This window comes from Sinohyriopsis cumingii, chromosome 1, assembly GCF_028554795.1.
Source record: "Sinohyriopsis cumingii isolate HCF-2022 chromosome 1, ASM2855479v2, whole genome shotgun sequence".
Classification (NCBI taxonomy): domain Eukaryota; kingdom Metazoa; phylum Mollusca; class Bivalvia; order Unionida; family Unionidae; genus Sinohyriopsis; species Sinohyriopsis cumingii.
In genome coordinates this window covers 183710441-183724787 of record NC_142961.1, presented here as the reverse complement: position 1 = coordinate 183724787, position 14347 = coordinate 183710441, and the positions used below count along the sequence as shown (strand labels likewise).

The 14347-nt window shown below is 34.2% G+C and overlaps 1 protein-coding gene across 8 annotated transcripts in view; it reads right to left on the bottom strand.

Annotated features, from left to right (window-relative positions):
* The window catches only part of LOC149808515 (mitogen-activated protein kinase kinase kinase kinase 5-like), a 213566-nt gene that overhangs the window by 35229 nt on the left and 163990 nt on the right, over positions 1-14347 (bottom strand). For all 8 annotated transcript variants that reach the window (XM_089978310.1, XM_089978325.1, XM_089978335.1 and 5 more), the window contains 2 exons: positions 9684-9754; positions 5702-5757 (listed from right to left, as the gene is read on the bottom strand). In XM_089978310.1, coding sequence (XP_089834436.1) covers positions 5702-5757; positions 9684-9754 — 127 coding nt within the window. The remainder of the gene's footprint in view (positions 1-5701; positions 5758-9683; positions 9755-14347) is intronic.

The window sequence follows — 14347 nt, the reverse complement described above, 5'->3', positions numbered from 1 at the left end:
GTAGGGAACCTAATCTTTACAACATGCAAACAGACTGTTTGAGAATTTTATTTGGAAGTTTTAAATCAATTAAATCAACAACTATTGATGACAAGTTAACAAGTCTTCTTGATTTACAGGCCAGATAATGATTTTAAAAATTTCTTCCCTATTTCAAGCCAATTTTTTTCTCCAAACAGTTCATTTTATGTTTACGCAGTTTTGTCACAAATATCAGTAATTATCAATGATTATATAACAATGTCAACAATTTGGGTGGAGTGAATTTAAATGAAAACCAGCAAGTCAGAAATGAGGTTTAAGTGCTGTATTGCAATATGAGTACATCTTGAGACACTTAATACCTAGCCTTTGTTAAAAATAATTATAATGGAAATCAAACATAAAGAAATTAAATCAAAACTGAAAATGTCACGATACACTTGTCTACTAGCTGTCTGGTAATACAATGGTCCTATAGAGTTTAGAGTTCCAATAAAGCACTTATGCAAGCTAACTGGAAAAAAACAAACAAACAACTTAAGTATTAGATGACAAAGGCACAAAAAACAGAAATGCATACTTTACTATGATAATTTTTGTATGAATTGCTGACTTTACTGATAAGTTTTGTATGAATTGCTGACCTGACTACTGATAATTTTCATTGAAACTTATCTTCAGAATGTAATCATCTGCTAATTGAAAAACAGTTGAATCATGGCAGATGAAAAGTCCTTCCCATAATTTTTTTAACCATTATGAGTAATGGAAACTTTTCAAATATAAATGTATATTTACATGTAGCTCTATTTTGCACATGATTGTAATGAAATCATGAAATAACAGAATCTGTCACAAAGCACAATAGCTCAATTGGTAGAGTGTTGGACTTGCAATCCAAGGGTTATAGGTTCAATATATGCCAGGCCAGCCTGTGTCAGCTGCCTCAGTTTGACCCATTTCTTCAGCATGATATATATCCAATAAGCGCTGTTAAAATCAATAAAAACCAAACCAGAATTTGTCATACCAGTATTTTTGTCCATGACTAGAATACACAAAAAAAATTGCTTTTCCATTCATCTTTTATAAAAAAATGTATGTTCAGAACATTATCTACTCTGAGGTATTTTCTTATGTATAATATGTATAGCGACTAAAATTCAATAAAATATTAACATACCATGTGACCCATGGAAAGATGCATGTGCAATATTTATGCAAACTAAAATCCTCAACCCTTCTTTCCTATGTAATAATAGTATAATATATACTCTCTTAACAGTCTAATTGCAAACAATAGAGACCCAAAAACTAAAAAGGTTGCTTTCTTGCTCAGGATAATTCATAATTATTAGAATGTTTCCCTTACTAAGACTGCAAATATCTTATGTATATTAGAGATAGAATTGTTCCCTTACTAAGGCTGCAAATATCTTTGATATCTTAGAGATAGAATGTTTCCCTTATTAAGACTGCAAATATCTTTGATATCTTAGAGATAGAATGTTTCCCTTACTAAGACTGCAAATATCTTAGATATCTTAGAGATAGAATGTTTCCTTTACTAAGACTGCAAATATCTTATGTATATTAGAGATAGAATTTTTCCCTTACTAAGACTGCAATTATCTTTGATATCTTTGAGATAGAATGTTTCCCTTACTAAGACTGCAAATATCTTTGATATCTTAGAGAGAGAATGTTTCCCTTACTAAAACTGCAAATATCTTAGATATCTTAGGGATAGAAATTTCCCTTACTAAGACTGCAATTATCTTTGATATCTTAGAGATAGAATGTTTCCCTTACTAAGACTGCAATTATCTTGGATATCTTAGAGATAGAATTTTTCCCTTACTAAGACTGCAATTATCTTAGATATCTTAGAGACAGAATTTTTCCCTTACTAAGACTGCAATTATCTTTGATATCTTAGAGATAGAATGTTTCCCTTACTAAGACTGCAATTATCTTTGATATCTTAGAGATAGAATGTTTCCCTTACTAAGACTGCAATTATCTTAGATATCTTAGAGATAGAATTTTTCCCTTACTAAGACTGCAAATATCTTAGATAGAGATAGAAATTTTCCCTTACTAAGACTGCAAATATCTTAGATATCTTAAGAGATAGAAATTTTCAACAAAATCAAAATACCATCCTCAAAAATTACTGTAGCTCAATGTGACTTTTAATGGTCACATGATATGAGGACAGGTGTAGATGGGTGTAATTCAAGCCCATTGTCCCAGTTTAATGTTAGCATCCGCTGTTGTATTTCACTTGACTCATTAATTCAAATGCAGAACTTATCCAGACAGAGAAGTGGATAGATTCATATAGCTCAAATAATGGAATAAAGAGTCCTAACATGTCCTATCTTGAAATGTAAATGGATGCACCACAAGTCTTTAGGGGAAAGTAAAAATTGCATTTAAAATGAAATGTAAATGGATGTACCACAAGTCTTTAGGGGAGAGTAAAAATGACATTTAAAATGAAATATAAATAGATGCACCACAAGTCTTAAGGGGAAAGTAAAAATGACATTTAAAATGAAATGCAAATGGATGTACCACAAGTCTTTAGGGGAGAGTAAAAATGACATTTAAAATAAAATGTAAATGGATGTACCACAAGTCTTAAGAGGAAAGTAAAAATGACATTTAAAATGGAGTGTGAATCATGAACCATAGGCCCAAATTAAAAAAACTTGTACAAATTTGTGACAGTAAAATTCACAACTTACAAATCTAAAATAATTCTTGCCAAACACTTGTCCAAACCATATTTTGTGGCAAGACATACAAAAGGTAGTGCTAATTTATCTATAATATATGACTACGGGGGCAGAGAGAGAGACTGAGAGCTGTAGTAATAATAGCAAGAAAAAGAGTAAAAATGCAACTGTTGTTCAGAAATTCAATAATGTGACAAGTAAATCTACCTAAACATGTTCAATGACCATAAAATAAACATGGCATCACCACATATACAAGTTGTATCTAACTGCAAAAATCTATATGTGCTTTTTCCATAATATGTTGGTAAATCTGGGTCAATGCAGTTTGTTTGGATGAAAAGATTGTTAAAAGAAACTGGCTACCCTACCCAAGTTTAATAAATATTGGCTTATCCATTCTGATGAAGCTGAAAATGTAGGGGTGGGGGATAAAACTAGTTTTAATTATGCAATACTTACCTGCTGCAATTGTGTAGCTCAGCTATTTTCATGCTGAAAACTCACTGTCCATTTGATGTGAATATATCTTTGCACAGTGTGGAGAAAAATCAGTATGACCTTTTGTACGTCACTCTATACTACATGGAGAAAAATAAGTATGACATTTTGTACACCACTCTATACTGCATGGAGAAAAATGAGTATGACCTTTTGTACGTCACTCTATACTACATGGAGAAAAATCAGTATGACCTTTTGTACATCACTCTATACTACATGGAGAAAAATAAGTATGGCATTTTGTACACCACTCTATACTGCATGGAGAAAAATAAGTATGGCATTTTGTACACCACTCTATACTGCATGGAGAAAAATTAGTATGACCTTTTGTACATCACTCTATACTACATGGAGAAAAATCAGTATGACCTTTTGTACATCACTCTATACTACATGGAGAAAAATAAGTATGGCATTTTGTACACCACTCTATACTGCATGGAGAAAAATAAGTATGGCATTTTGTACACCACTCTATACTGCATGGAGAAAAATTAGTATGACCTTTTGTACACCACTCTATACTGCATGGAGAAAAATCAGTATGACCTTTTGTACACCACTCTATACTGCATGGAGAAAAATAAGTATGGCATTTTGTACACCACTCTATACTGCATGGAGAAAAATTAGTATGACCTTTTGTACACCACTCTATACTGCATGGAGAAAAATCAGTATGACCTTTTGTACATCACTCTATACTACATGGAGGAAAATAAGCATGACATTTTGTACACCACTCTATACTGCATGGAGAAAAATTAGTATGACCTTTTGTACACCACTCTATACTGCATGGAGAAAAATCAGTATGACCTTTTGTACACCACTCTATACTACACGGAGAAAGATTAGTATGACCTTTTGTACACCACTCTATACTGCATGGAGAAAAATCAGTATGACCTTTTGTACATGACTCTATACTGCATGGAGAAAAATCAGTATGACCTTCTGTACACCACTCTATACTGCATGGAGAAAAATGAGTATGACCTTTTGTACACAACTTTATACTGAATGGAGAAAAAGCAGTATGACCTTTTGTACACTACTCTATACTGCATGGAGAAAAATCAGTATGACCTTTTGCACACCACTCTATACTGCATGGAGAAAAATCAGTATGACCTTTTGTACACCACTCTATACTGCATGGAGAAAGACCAGTATGACCTTTTGTACACCACTCTATACTGCATGGAGAAAAATGAGTATGACCTTTTGCACACAACTTTATACTGAATGGAGAAAAAGCAGTATGACCTTTTGTACACCACTCTATACTGCAATGAGAAAAATCAGTATGACCTTTTGCACACCACTCTATACTGCATGGAGAAAAATCAGTATGACCTTTTGTACACCACTCTATACTGCATGGAGAAAAATGAGTATGACCTTTTGTACACAACTTTATACTGAATGGAGAAAAAGCAGTATGACCTTTTGTACACCACTCTATACTGTCACGTTTTGGTCAAAATCTGCTCAGCCATTTTAGAGAAGTTGAAAACAGGGTTTCCAAGGAAGCCATATTGCTGTTAGGGAAGCCAAGAAACGTTCGTGCCAAGTTTGATAAAGAACAGACATTTTGCCTTGGTTGCTATGGAAGCCACAATGTTGCCTGGATGAATCACCCTGAACATAAATTTGGTACAGCATGTATTTAAGAAGACTCCTACCAAGTTTGATATAAAATGCCCCTGCAGCTTCAGAGATGTCATTTTAAACTCATAATGAATGATCCACAGTGGATAATGTACAATCAAATGCAGTGCCAAAACAAAAGCTCACTCAGCCTTTTGGCCAGGTGAACTAAAAATTATTAAACTAAAATGCTGCAAAACTTAAGTGCACTAAACAATGAAAAATAAAGGCAGAAATCCCAAATTTTATGGTGAACCAGCATATATCACATTTTCTGTTTCAGCCTGGGTCTTGGGAACCATTCTTGTTTAAAAGACTAGCTTTTCAAGCACAAATTCAATAATCATTGATAAATTTAATTTATGCTTTGCCACAAAAGGAAACCTAATGATTAACAGATAACAAATTTTTTTATCATGCTATAAGACTTATTGACTGAACTTATGTAAGCTTTCCTGGTTAACAAATACTGATGCCAGAAAAGATGGGGACAAACTTGTGAACCAAAAGGGCCATTGCCACAAAAATCATGAATATCCTAAAATTACCTAATATATTTATAGCTGAAGAAAAAGAAAGTCTTTGTAGAACAGTATCACTATAATGTGGGGCTTTTTAAACTTCTGGAAGTAGACTGCAATATTTTTATTCAAGTCATGGATAAAAATTTTATCTCTCCGCAAAAACATAATATGAACAAGAATTTGGCCAAAGATAGAAGAAGGTATAGGTGTGTGTGTGTGTGTCTGTGTGAGAAAGAGAGAGAGAGAAAGAGAAAGAGAGAAAGAAAGAGAGAGAGAGCGAGATATGTATACCTGTCTGATCCTAGAAGTCTAAATATTCTACTTTTGTCACATATTTCTTGTGTCACCTGAAACAAACATACTGATATATAAACATACTGTATCAAATATGACCAGGAATAAAAATGATGTCCTGAGGGGAAAAATGGACTTAAAAATACACAAATGGAATGCGTGTGTGTGTGTGATTTTGACTTAAAAATACACAAATGGAAAGTGTTGTGTGTGTGTGTGATTTATACTTAAAAATACATGAATGGAAAGCAAAATGCCTCTACTTCTTATCTTTCTTTGTGCTTTTTCTAGCAAGTTTTAGAGTACATAAAATATTTGTGGAAATAAAACTGACAGCAAATGAATTGTTACATGTAACATGTTTTACATTTAAAAAAAAACAAATATTAAATACATTTGTTAATCTATGCTATCCAAGGATGATCAATTTTTTTGATTCCATATCAACTACTGACATGTGAGCCTAATTAAACAATGTTTTTGAACAGTAACCTCTAAAGCCTGAAAAAGTTACAGGACATAGCAAGTGAGTTTATTATGAAGAGCTGGTTTGATTTAATCAATACTTCAATAAACTGTAATATAACACTGGTGAGCATGATACAGACTCAGACTACAGATACTGGACAATGGTAGACTGAAACTAAATTATATAAACTGTCAAAAAACAACAACACTTTTACGTTGTTTTTCTATCCTTTCAATGAAGTAAATAAGGCTGCTTACAACATACATGAAACCTATTCCCTCAAACCTACCATATCTGCCGAAGTAAATGCCACACATACAGTTCTTAGTCTGCCATAGTATAACAGCTGTAAATGCCACACATACAGTTCTTAGTCTGCCATAGTATAACAGCTGTAAATGCCACACATACAGTTCTTAGTCTGCCATAGTTGTTGCTGTTGTACGGTTTAATGCCATTTTTCAGCACACGATAGGCTATACATGGCCGCCAGTATTAATGGTGGAGGAAGAACCTGGGAAAACCCCGGAAAGAACCACCGACCCAAGAGAAGCTAGTGGCAAGTCTGCCATAGTATAACAGCTGTAAATGGCAAACGTACAGTTCTTAGTCTGCCATAATATAACAAACAGCTGTAAATCCTTTAGGTCTGAAAAGCTTTATTTTGAAACACAATACCGTTAAGTAAATTTTACATTTTTATTTAACCCTTTACCTCATAGAGCTTAGTGACAAAGTGCAGCACGCTATAAATAGAACACCTGTTACCTAGCAGACCGCATCCGCATAGGCATGCCTGTGAATTATTAAGCAATGTAGTGGTGTTACGTTTAACAGCAGTTTTAACCATTTTACCTTTTAGGCAGACATTTATTATATGTGGAAAAATTGAAGAGTAAAGTCCGATTGTTATAGCTGTGTAATTATTTTTCACAGAAGAATATTTTATGTGCTATAAAATCGAGAGAGAACTCGTTCACCGTCATGTCAGTGAGGCCGCATGACCGACCATAGCTGCCATTTCCCATACTCGAAATTTACACGTTTTTCGTCTGCGTCTACATCAATAAGTCATCTGAATTTTGATAATCAATAAAAAACTAATTGCTGCTTGCATAAATATCATAGCCTTTACCAAGGTTATTGAATCTTTCGTGTTTGTGATTCTACTCGTGAAAACTTCGTAAGTACTGAATGAAATCCTGCCTGTGAACTGTTAAGCAATTTAGTGTATGTTACATTTAACAACAATTTTAACCATTTTACATTTTTGGTACACATATATTATATGTGGAAAAATTTAAGAGTAATGTCCGATTGTTATAGCTGTGTAATTATTTTCCACAGAAGAATTTTTTTATGTGCTTCAAAATCTTGAGAGAACTCGTTCACCGTCATGTCCGTGAGGCCGCATGACCAACCGTAGCTGCTATTTCCGATACTCGAAATTTACAAGGTTTTCATGTGCGTCTATATCACTAAGTCATCTGAATTTGATAATTTATAAAAACTAATTGCTGCCTACATCAATATCTCAGACTTTACCTAATTTATTGAATCTTTCGTGGTTGTTATTCTAATCGTGAAAACTTCGTACGTACTGAATAAAATCCGCGGCTGCCATTTTGGAGAGTGGAGATTACAACCCAGTTACTTTAAATAGCAGATATCGACCAGTGCATGAATAGCAACCACGTGATCTGACGTAATTGTCATTCGCAGAAATGAATGTAGTATGTAATGGGGGGGTTTTCCCCGAAGGTGGCGCTACGAAAACTAGCTCAAAATGGCTGATGTTTACCGCAGGTGTCAAAAGGCGCTTCTATGCGAATGGAGTAGAGGCGTCCAAAGATGCTTGTATGAGGTAAAGGGTTAAGTAGAATGTTTATGCTTCTAAAGTTACTCCATAGATTTATAATGAATCTAACTCTTACAAAAGTGCACAATAAGAGTTTTATAAATATCACTACAGGGTATGTGAACAATATTCAGTGAACATTAAAAGAGAGAAAGACAATAAAAAGATCTCCATTAGGGTTTATTCTGGTAATTTACCCAACCCTACATGCTATATGCACTGATTCATGCAATGTTTGTTCTGGTAATGCTACAGCCTATATATATATATATGCAACATTACTGTGATAAATATCATATGAAATACAATAATCATGATGCTTATTGTGATACAAAATGGCTGCTCCTTCCCAACTCCATCATTATGTGACCGTCGCAGTATTCAGTATGACAATTTCCATCATGTCCATATGCCCAAGACTTGAAAGGAAATGAGACCATCAGTGTTACTGACTCTAATGGACAAAATTAATTTCTAGGAATTCAAGATGAGAACATTTTTTCCTTTTAACTATGAGTGTTGAAACCATTTTTGATATTCTTCAGTGATGACAAGATTGTCAAATCTGCTTGTGAACATAATGGAAGCCAGCTTGCACCATTTTCATTTAAGTAGATATTAAGTCTTTTGGAGAAAAGCCCATGTCATAATGATTCATGGGGAGTAGTGAGAAAAAGATTTTTTTAAAAGACAATCATCTTGGCAGCAATAATGAATGTATGACTGGCACCATTTTCAATTAGGACTTGGTGAAAACATCGTCATAATGATGATCCATTCAGAGGGAATAATGACATAATGATGATCCATTCAGGGGGAGTAAGGACATAATGATGATCCATTCAGGGGGAGTAATGACATAATGATGATCCATTCTGGGGGAGTAATGACAACAAGATTTTTAAGACAGTCATTGTGGAAGCCATAATGGATGTACCATTGGTACCAAATTCACTTAGGACCAACTACGTATGACAAGAAGTCTTTTGATGCTGATATAGCCATCCATTTGGAAAGGAGTAGAGATAGTGTTTTCAAGCAAATATTTGTGTGAATGAACAGGTAATCTATCGTCTATGCCCTTCTTATCTATAAGCCACCTTCAGCACTAAAGGAACATTTTTGGCCCATGTTGAGTTTAAAGATAAACAGGGAAAATAACAGTTATATTCATCTGATTATGATTTTAAATACTAAAACAAACTGACTGAAGACCCCAAAATGATGATTTGGTTCAGCGTGTTTTTAATGCAGCTTGCTTGTACATCTGTGTTTAGAAATTCCACAAAGAAAAAATTTATAAATTTTAAAGCTTTGTTTTTTTTACTGTCAGTAATATCTTAATCCTATACAAAAACATTCCATGAATATTAAAATAATTTGGTATTCTTTTCAGTTCAAGGAGCAAATCCTAAAACTATAATAATTCATGCCAATATGATGAAAATCTATCAAGGAGTTTAGGGGAAAAGAAAAACTGAAACCAAATTCTTGTTGATGACAATAATGCTGCTACTACAAGTGCCATGAGAAATAAAAAAATGACTGCTACGAGTATGTCTTGCTTCCCAATACCATGAGTTTTACTAAACACGTTTACTTTTCTATCCTTGTATTTTTGACCTTTTTCATGAGATCTAGAGTCTGCATACCTCATTGGCTTTGAAACTCCTTCCCTGCATTCCATGCTTGTGAAATGCAAGCACACTATCTTGTAAACATACTGCAAGTAGAAAAATGTATGAAATATCAGAATTATAAAAAAGCTAAATTCACGTGCATCTAATTATTCTTGACAAGACGTACTCCATTCTTGTATTAAGGCAGAGCTTAAACCATAAAAGGTAGATCATTATACTTGTGATGAAAATGGATATTACCAGTTAGACTATTAATACTGTATATAACTGTTTATGATGCAAGTCCAATGGGTCCAGCTGTACTGGATTTTAATTGGCAATCGATCACAGCAGAAAACCAGATGGGTATGTAAATATATGACTTTGCTTATTGCGACCCATGTATCAATCCAATCAAAGCTCGCAATTCTTCTGACCTCACAGGGTGGATGGAACTTTGTGAAATTAGTGAGATATTTTGGGACCTCTGATGGAACTGTGAAATTAATGAGATATTTTGGGACCTCTGATTTTGGACTTAAATCTCTTGGCCTTGGTTAATGAATTTAATGCATCACAAAAATTCATATGGCCAGCTATCAAATCTAGTGATACTATAATGAGTGAATCTTAGCATAATCATTTTTTTCTCCAACTATGAGGGCAGTCAAGTGATCTATGATACGTTCAGTGTATCTTTTACTGGTGTAGTGCTTTTAATAATGGATCCTGTTTATCAAATTTCATCACTCTGCAGTACTTGTGTCCAAGAAAAATAGGCAGATATGAAAGTCAATACCGATCACTAAAGCATGAAGAACTGGTCATGTGATCTTAGCTTAAGAGTGTAACACTTCTCCTGAAGCATCTATGTACCATATATCCTCACTTATAAGTTGAGGAAAACTGCAAACAACAAAGATCCCAATATGTCATAGCATAATCTGCCTGCAGATCAGGGTCTGTACTGTTTGCTCTAATGATTACTCCTTACCAATTGCACAGGCCCAGATCTACTGGTTGCATTATGCAATGGCAGATTCTGGGTATGTGCAGTTTGCAGGTGGACTTGTCTTATAAACAAGTAAATACCATATTAAATGACTCTGCTCCAAAAAAGTTATATTGACAGAATTCATAATTTTGTCATGGACAGTACTGTATCATCCCAGGATTTGGAAATCCCTTCAGGCAAATGCAGAGAGGTACATTTCCAATGCAGGAAAATAACTGATGTACTTCCTGATAAAGAATCAATGTACTGACTGGAATCAATGTATTAACAGGTAAAGACTAAATGTACTGACAGGTAAAGACTACATGTACTGACAGGTAAAGACTACATGTACTGACAGGTAAAAATCAATCTACTGACAGGTGAAGAATCAATCTATTGAATGGTAAAGAATCACTGTACTGACAGATAAAGAATCAATACATTGAATGGTAAACAATCAGTGTTCTGACAGGTAAAGAATCAATGTACTCACTGGTCAAGAATGAATTTACTGACAGGTAAAGAATCATTCCATTGACAGGTAAAGAACCAATGCGGTACAGAATCATTCTATTGACAGGTAAAGAATCAATGTACTGACAGATAAAGAATCAATGTACTGATAGATAAAGAATCAATCTACTGAATGGTAATGAATTAATGTACTTACAGATAAAGGATCAATGTACTTGACAGGTAAATAATCAATGTACTTGACAGGTAAAGGATCAATGTACTTGACTGGTAAATAATCAATGTACTGACTGGTAAAGAATCAATGTCCTGACTGGTAAAGAATCAATGTACTGACAGGTGAAGAATCAATGTCCTGACTGGTAAATAATCAATGTACTGACAGGTGAAGAATCAATGTACTGACAGGTGAAGAATCAATCTATTGAATGGTAAAGAATCACTGTACTGACAGATAAAGAATCAATACATTGAATGGTAAACAATCAGTGTTCTGACAGGTAAAGAATCAATGTACTCACTGGTCAAGAATGAATTTACTGACAGGTAAAGAATCATTCCATTGACAGGTAAAGAACCAATGCGGTACAGAATCATTCTATTGACAGGTAAAGAATCAATGTACTGACAGATAAAGAATCAATGTACTGATAGATAAAGAATCAATCTACTGAATGGTAATGAATTAATGTACTTACAGATAAAGGATCAATGTACTTGACAGGTAAATAATCAATGTACTTGACAGGTAAAGGATCAATGTACTTGACTGGTAAATAATCAATGTACTGACTGGTAAAGAATCAATGTCCTGACTGGTAAAGAATCAATGTACTGACAGGTGAAGAATCAATGTACTGACTGGTAAAGAATCAATGTACTGACAGGTGAAGAATCAATGTCCTGACTGGTAAATAATCAATGTACTGACAGGTGAAGAATCAATGTACTGACAGGTGAAGAATCAATGTCCTGACTGGTAAAGTTGAGTACAAGTAAAGAGAATAATTAAATGTACATTAATTTTATTTGCTACACCTGGAAAGACAATAGCGTTTTTATGATGCTAATGGATAACTATGTTTAAAAATAAAGGATTAGTGACAATTTGTTCATATAAATATACTTATTCCTCTCCCATTCACAAGATGCAGGTCAAATGATGCAATAACTTATAAAACTGACACAAGCAAAGCAATTAGTTGATATGCACATATTCTGGTGATGATCATAATATTTACAATCCATTAACTCATTCGGCCCCAGAGGTTTTTGCCGTTTTCACCTGAAATGCGAGTAGGAAAGACATTTTGGGGGCTATTTCTGAATACATTGTAATACATCGACTTTCAACAGATTTTCCATGGGACTAATGCCTAGTTGTATTAGAAACATTGTTTTCCATTGGCTGTTTTGCTTGCACATGAGCAGAAGGGTAAAAGTTGGAGTTCTTTTTTTTGTTGCTTAATGGACCCATAATTTTTGTATGGAGACCACTCTTTATTCCAAATGCCCACCTTATCCTAGTTTTTGCAAAGGTTCACCTGTCTGTGTGCAGTTTAGACCGGTCTGCATTAGATCTGAGGCCAAAAGGTCTAAAATCCAGACACAAAATCGGATTCCAACCACGAGCAAATTTTGGGGTAGGAATAAAACAGGGTCCTAAACATTACGTTTTTCTCTATTTTGTAGTGCAACTGGAATGTCCAGATTATCTGGTATCATTGTAGAGCTATATCTGTCTGCTTTTTTAAATACCACCCACCATCATGAATGACCATGATACTGCAGAGCTCGGAAGTAGGGTACAACCTCATCATGCCTACAGGCGGGATTGGGGCTGAATGAGTTAAAAACACCATGGAACAAATAGTATTCACATTACACTGTGTGAATGATGGATGGATTGGACATGAGGATTCCCATATACCCTTACCTTTACAGTGGCAGTTGTACAACTCAAAATGTGTCAATATGACTAAAAATGTCTATGTCAGTCTGATGCAACTGAAGAGAACAGTGTTAATTGTAAAACAAATCCTAATACTCTTTAAAACTTTGCAAACACTCGTATAAAACCTGGTTTGAAACAAATTGCCCTATGGGCCTGACATGGTGGGATATGGCAATAAAAGTACCTATATAAAAGCCAACACATACTGATATTGCATATCTATGTTTGGTAGTATTTTAAACTGTTGAATGCTACAATCAGTAATATCTTTCTTAACTCTTTGCTTAAAATATAATAAACAATTATCACCTATCAACATTGTCCCCAGGTAATGCACAAGAAAAAATAAAATTAAAGTGATAAAGACAAATTAAATTTCCCAAAATTTTCAGACACAGTTGGTGTCAGCTCAAACAACAATCAAGATTGGCAAGGCTTCAGTTTCATTTATTGACAACAATTACTTCCTTGATTGAAATTATAATGCAAAATGCATTCACAGCAGTTTCTTGTTACAGCCTGTACCATATATACTCACTTGCAAGTCAGATTCAACTGCATATGGCAATGACCCAGATCTGCCATTGCATAATGCACCACAGATTTGTGGAATATGCACTGTTAGAACTAATCAGGAGAACAAACAACGAAGATTCTGATCTGCCAACACATTATGCAATTGCAGATCTGGGTCTTTATTGCTTGTAGCTGGACCTGACTTATAAGTGAGTATATATAGTACTTAGTTTAACAATGATACCTGAAAATAGAACGAAAATCAAATAAAATTTTGATCAAATATTTGACGCTCAGTTCGCAGATGTTTTTGATCCCCTTTCTTTTTATAGCAACATAATGCAATTTAATTACATAAAGACTTTATCCTGATGTGTGAAACATTTTTAACTGCATAAAGATTATATTACACTATTTTATGTGCATGTCTGAATACAAAACATTCTGTTTTGGTTACAGTGGGAAAACATTAAGGAATGTTGTTAAAACAAGTCTTAAACAGCTAAACAACTTTTTAAAAAGCTAACATGTGATGCCCCTTATAAACCTAACAATAGACTGTTTTATAAAACTAACAACAGACTGCCTTATACAGCTAAAAAGAGACTGTCTTATAAAGCCAACAAGAGATTGCAATATAAAGCTAACAGGAGACTGCCCAATAAAGCTAACAAGAGACTGCCCTATAAAGCCAACAAGAGATTGCAATATAAAGCTAACAGGAGACTGTCTTATAAAGCCAACAAGAGATTGCCC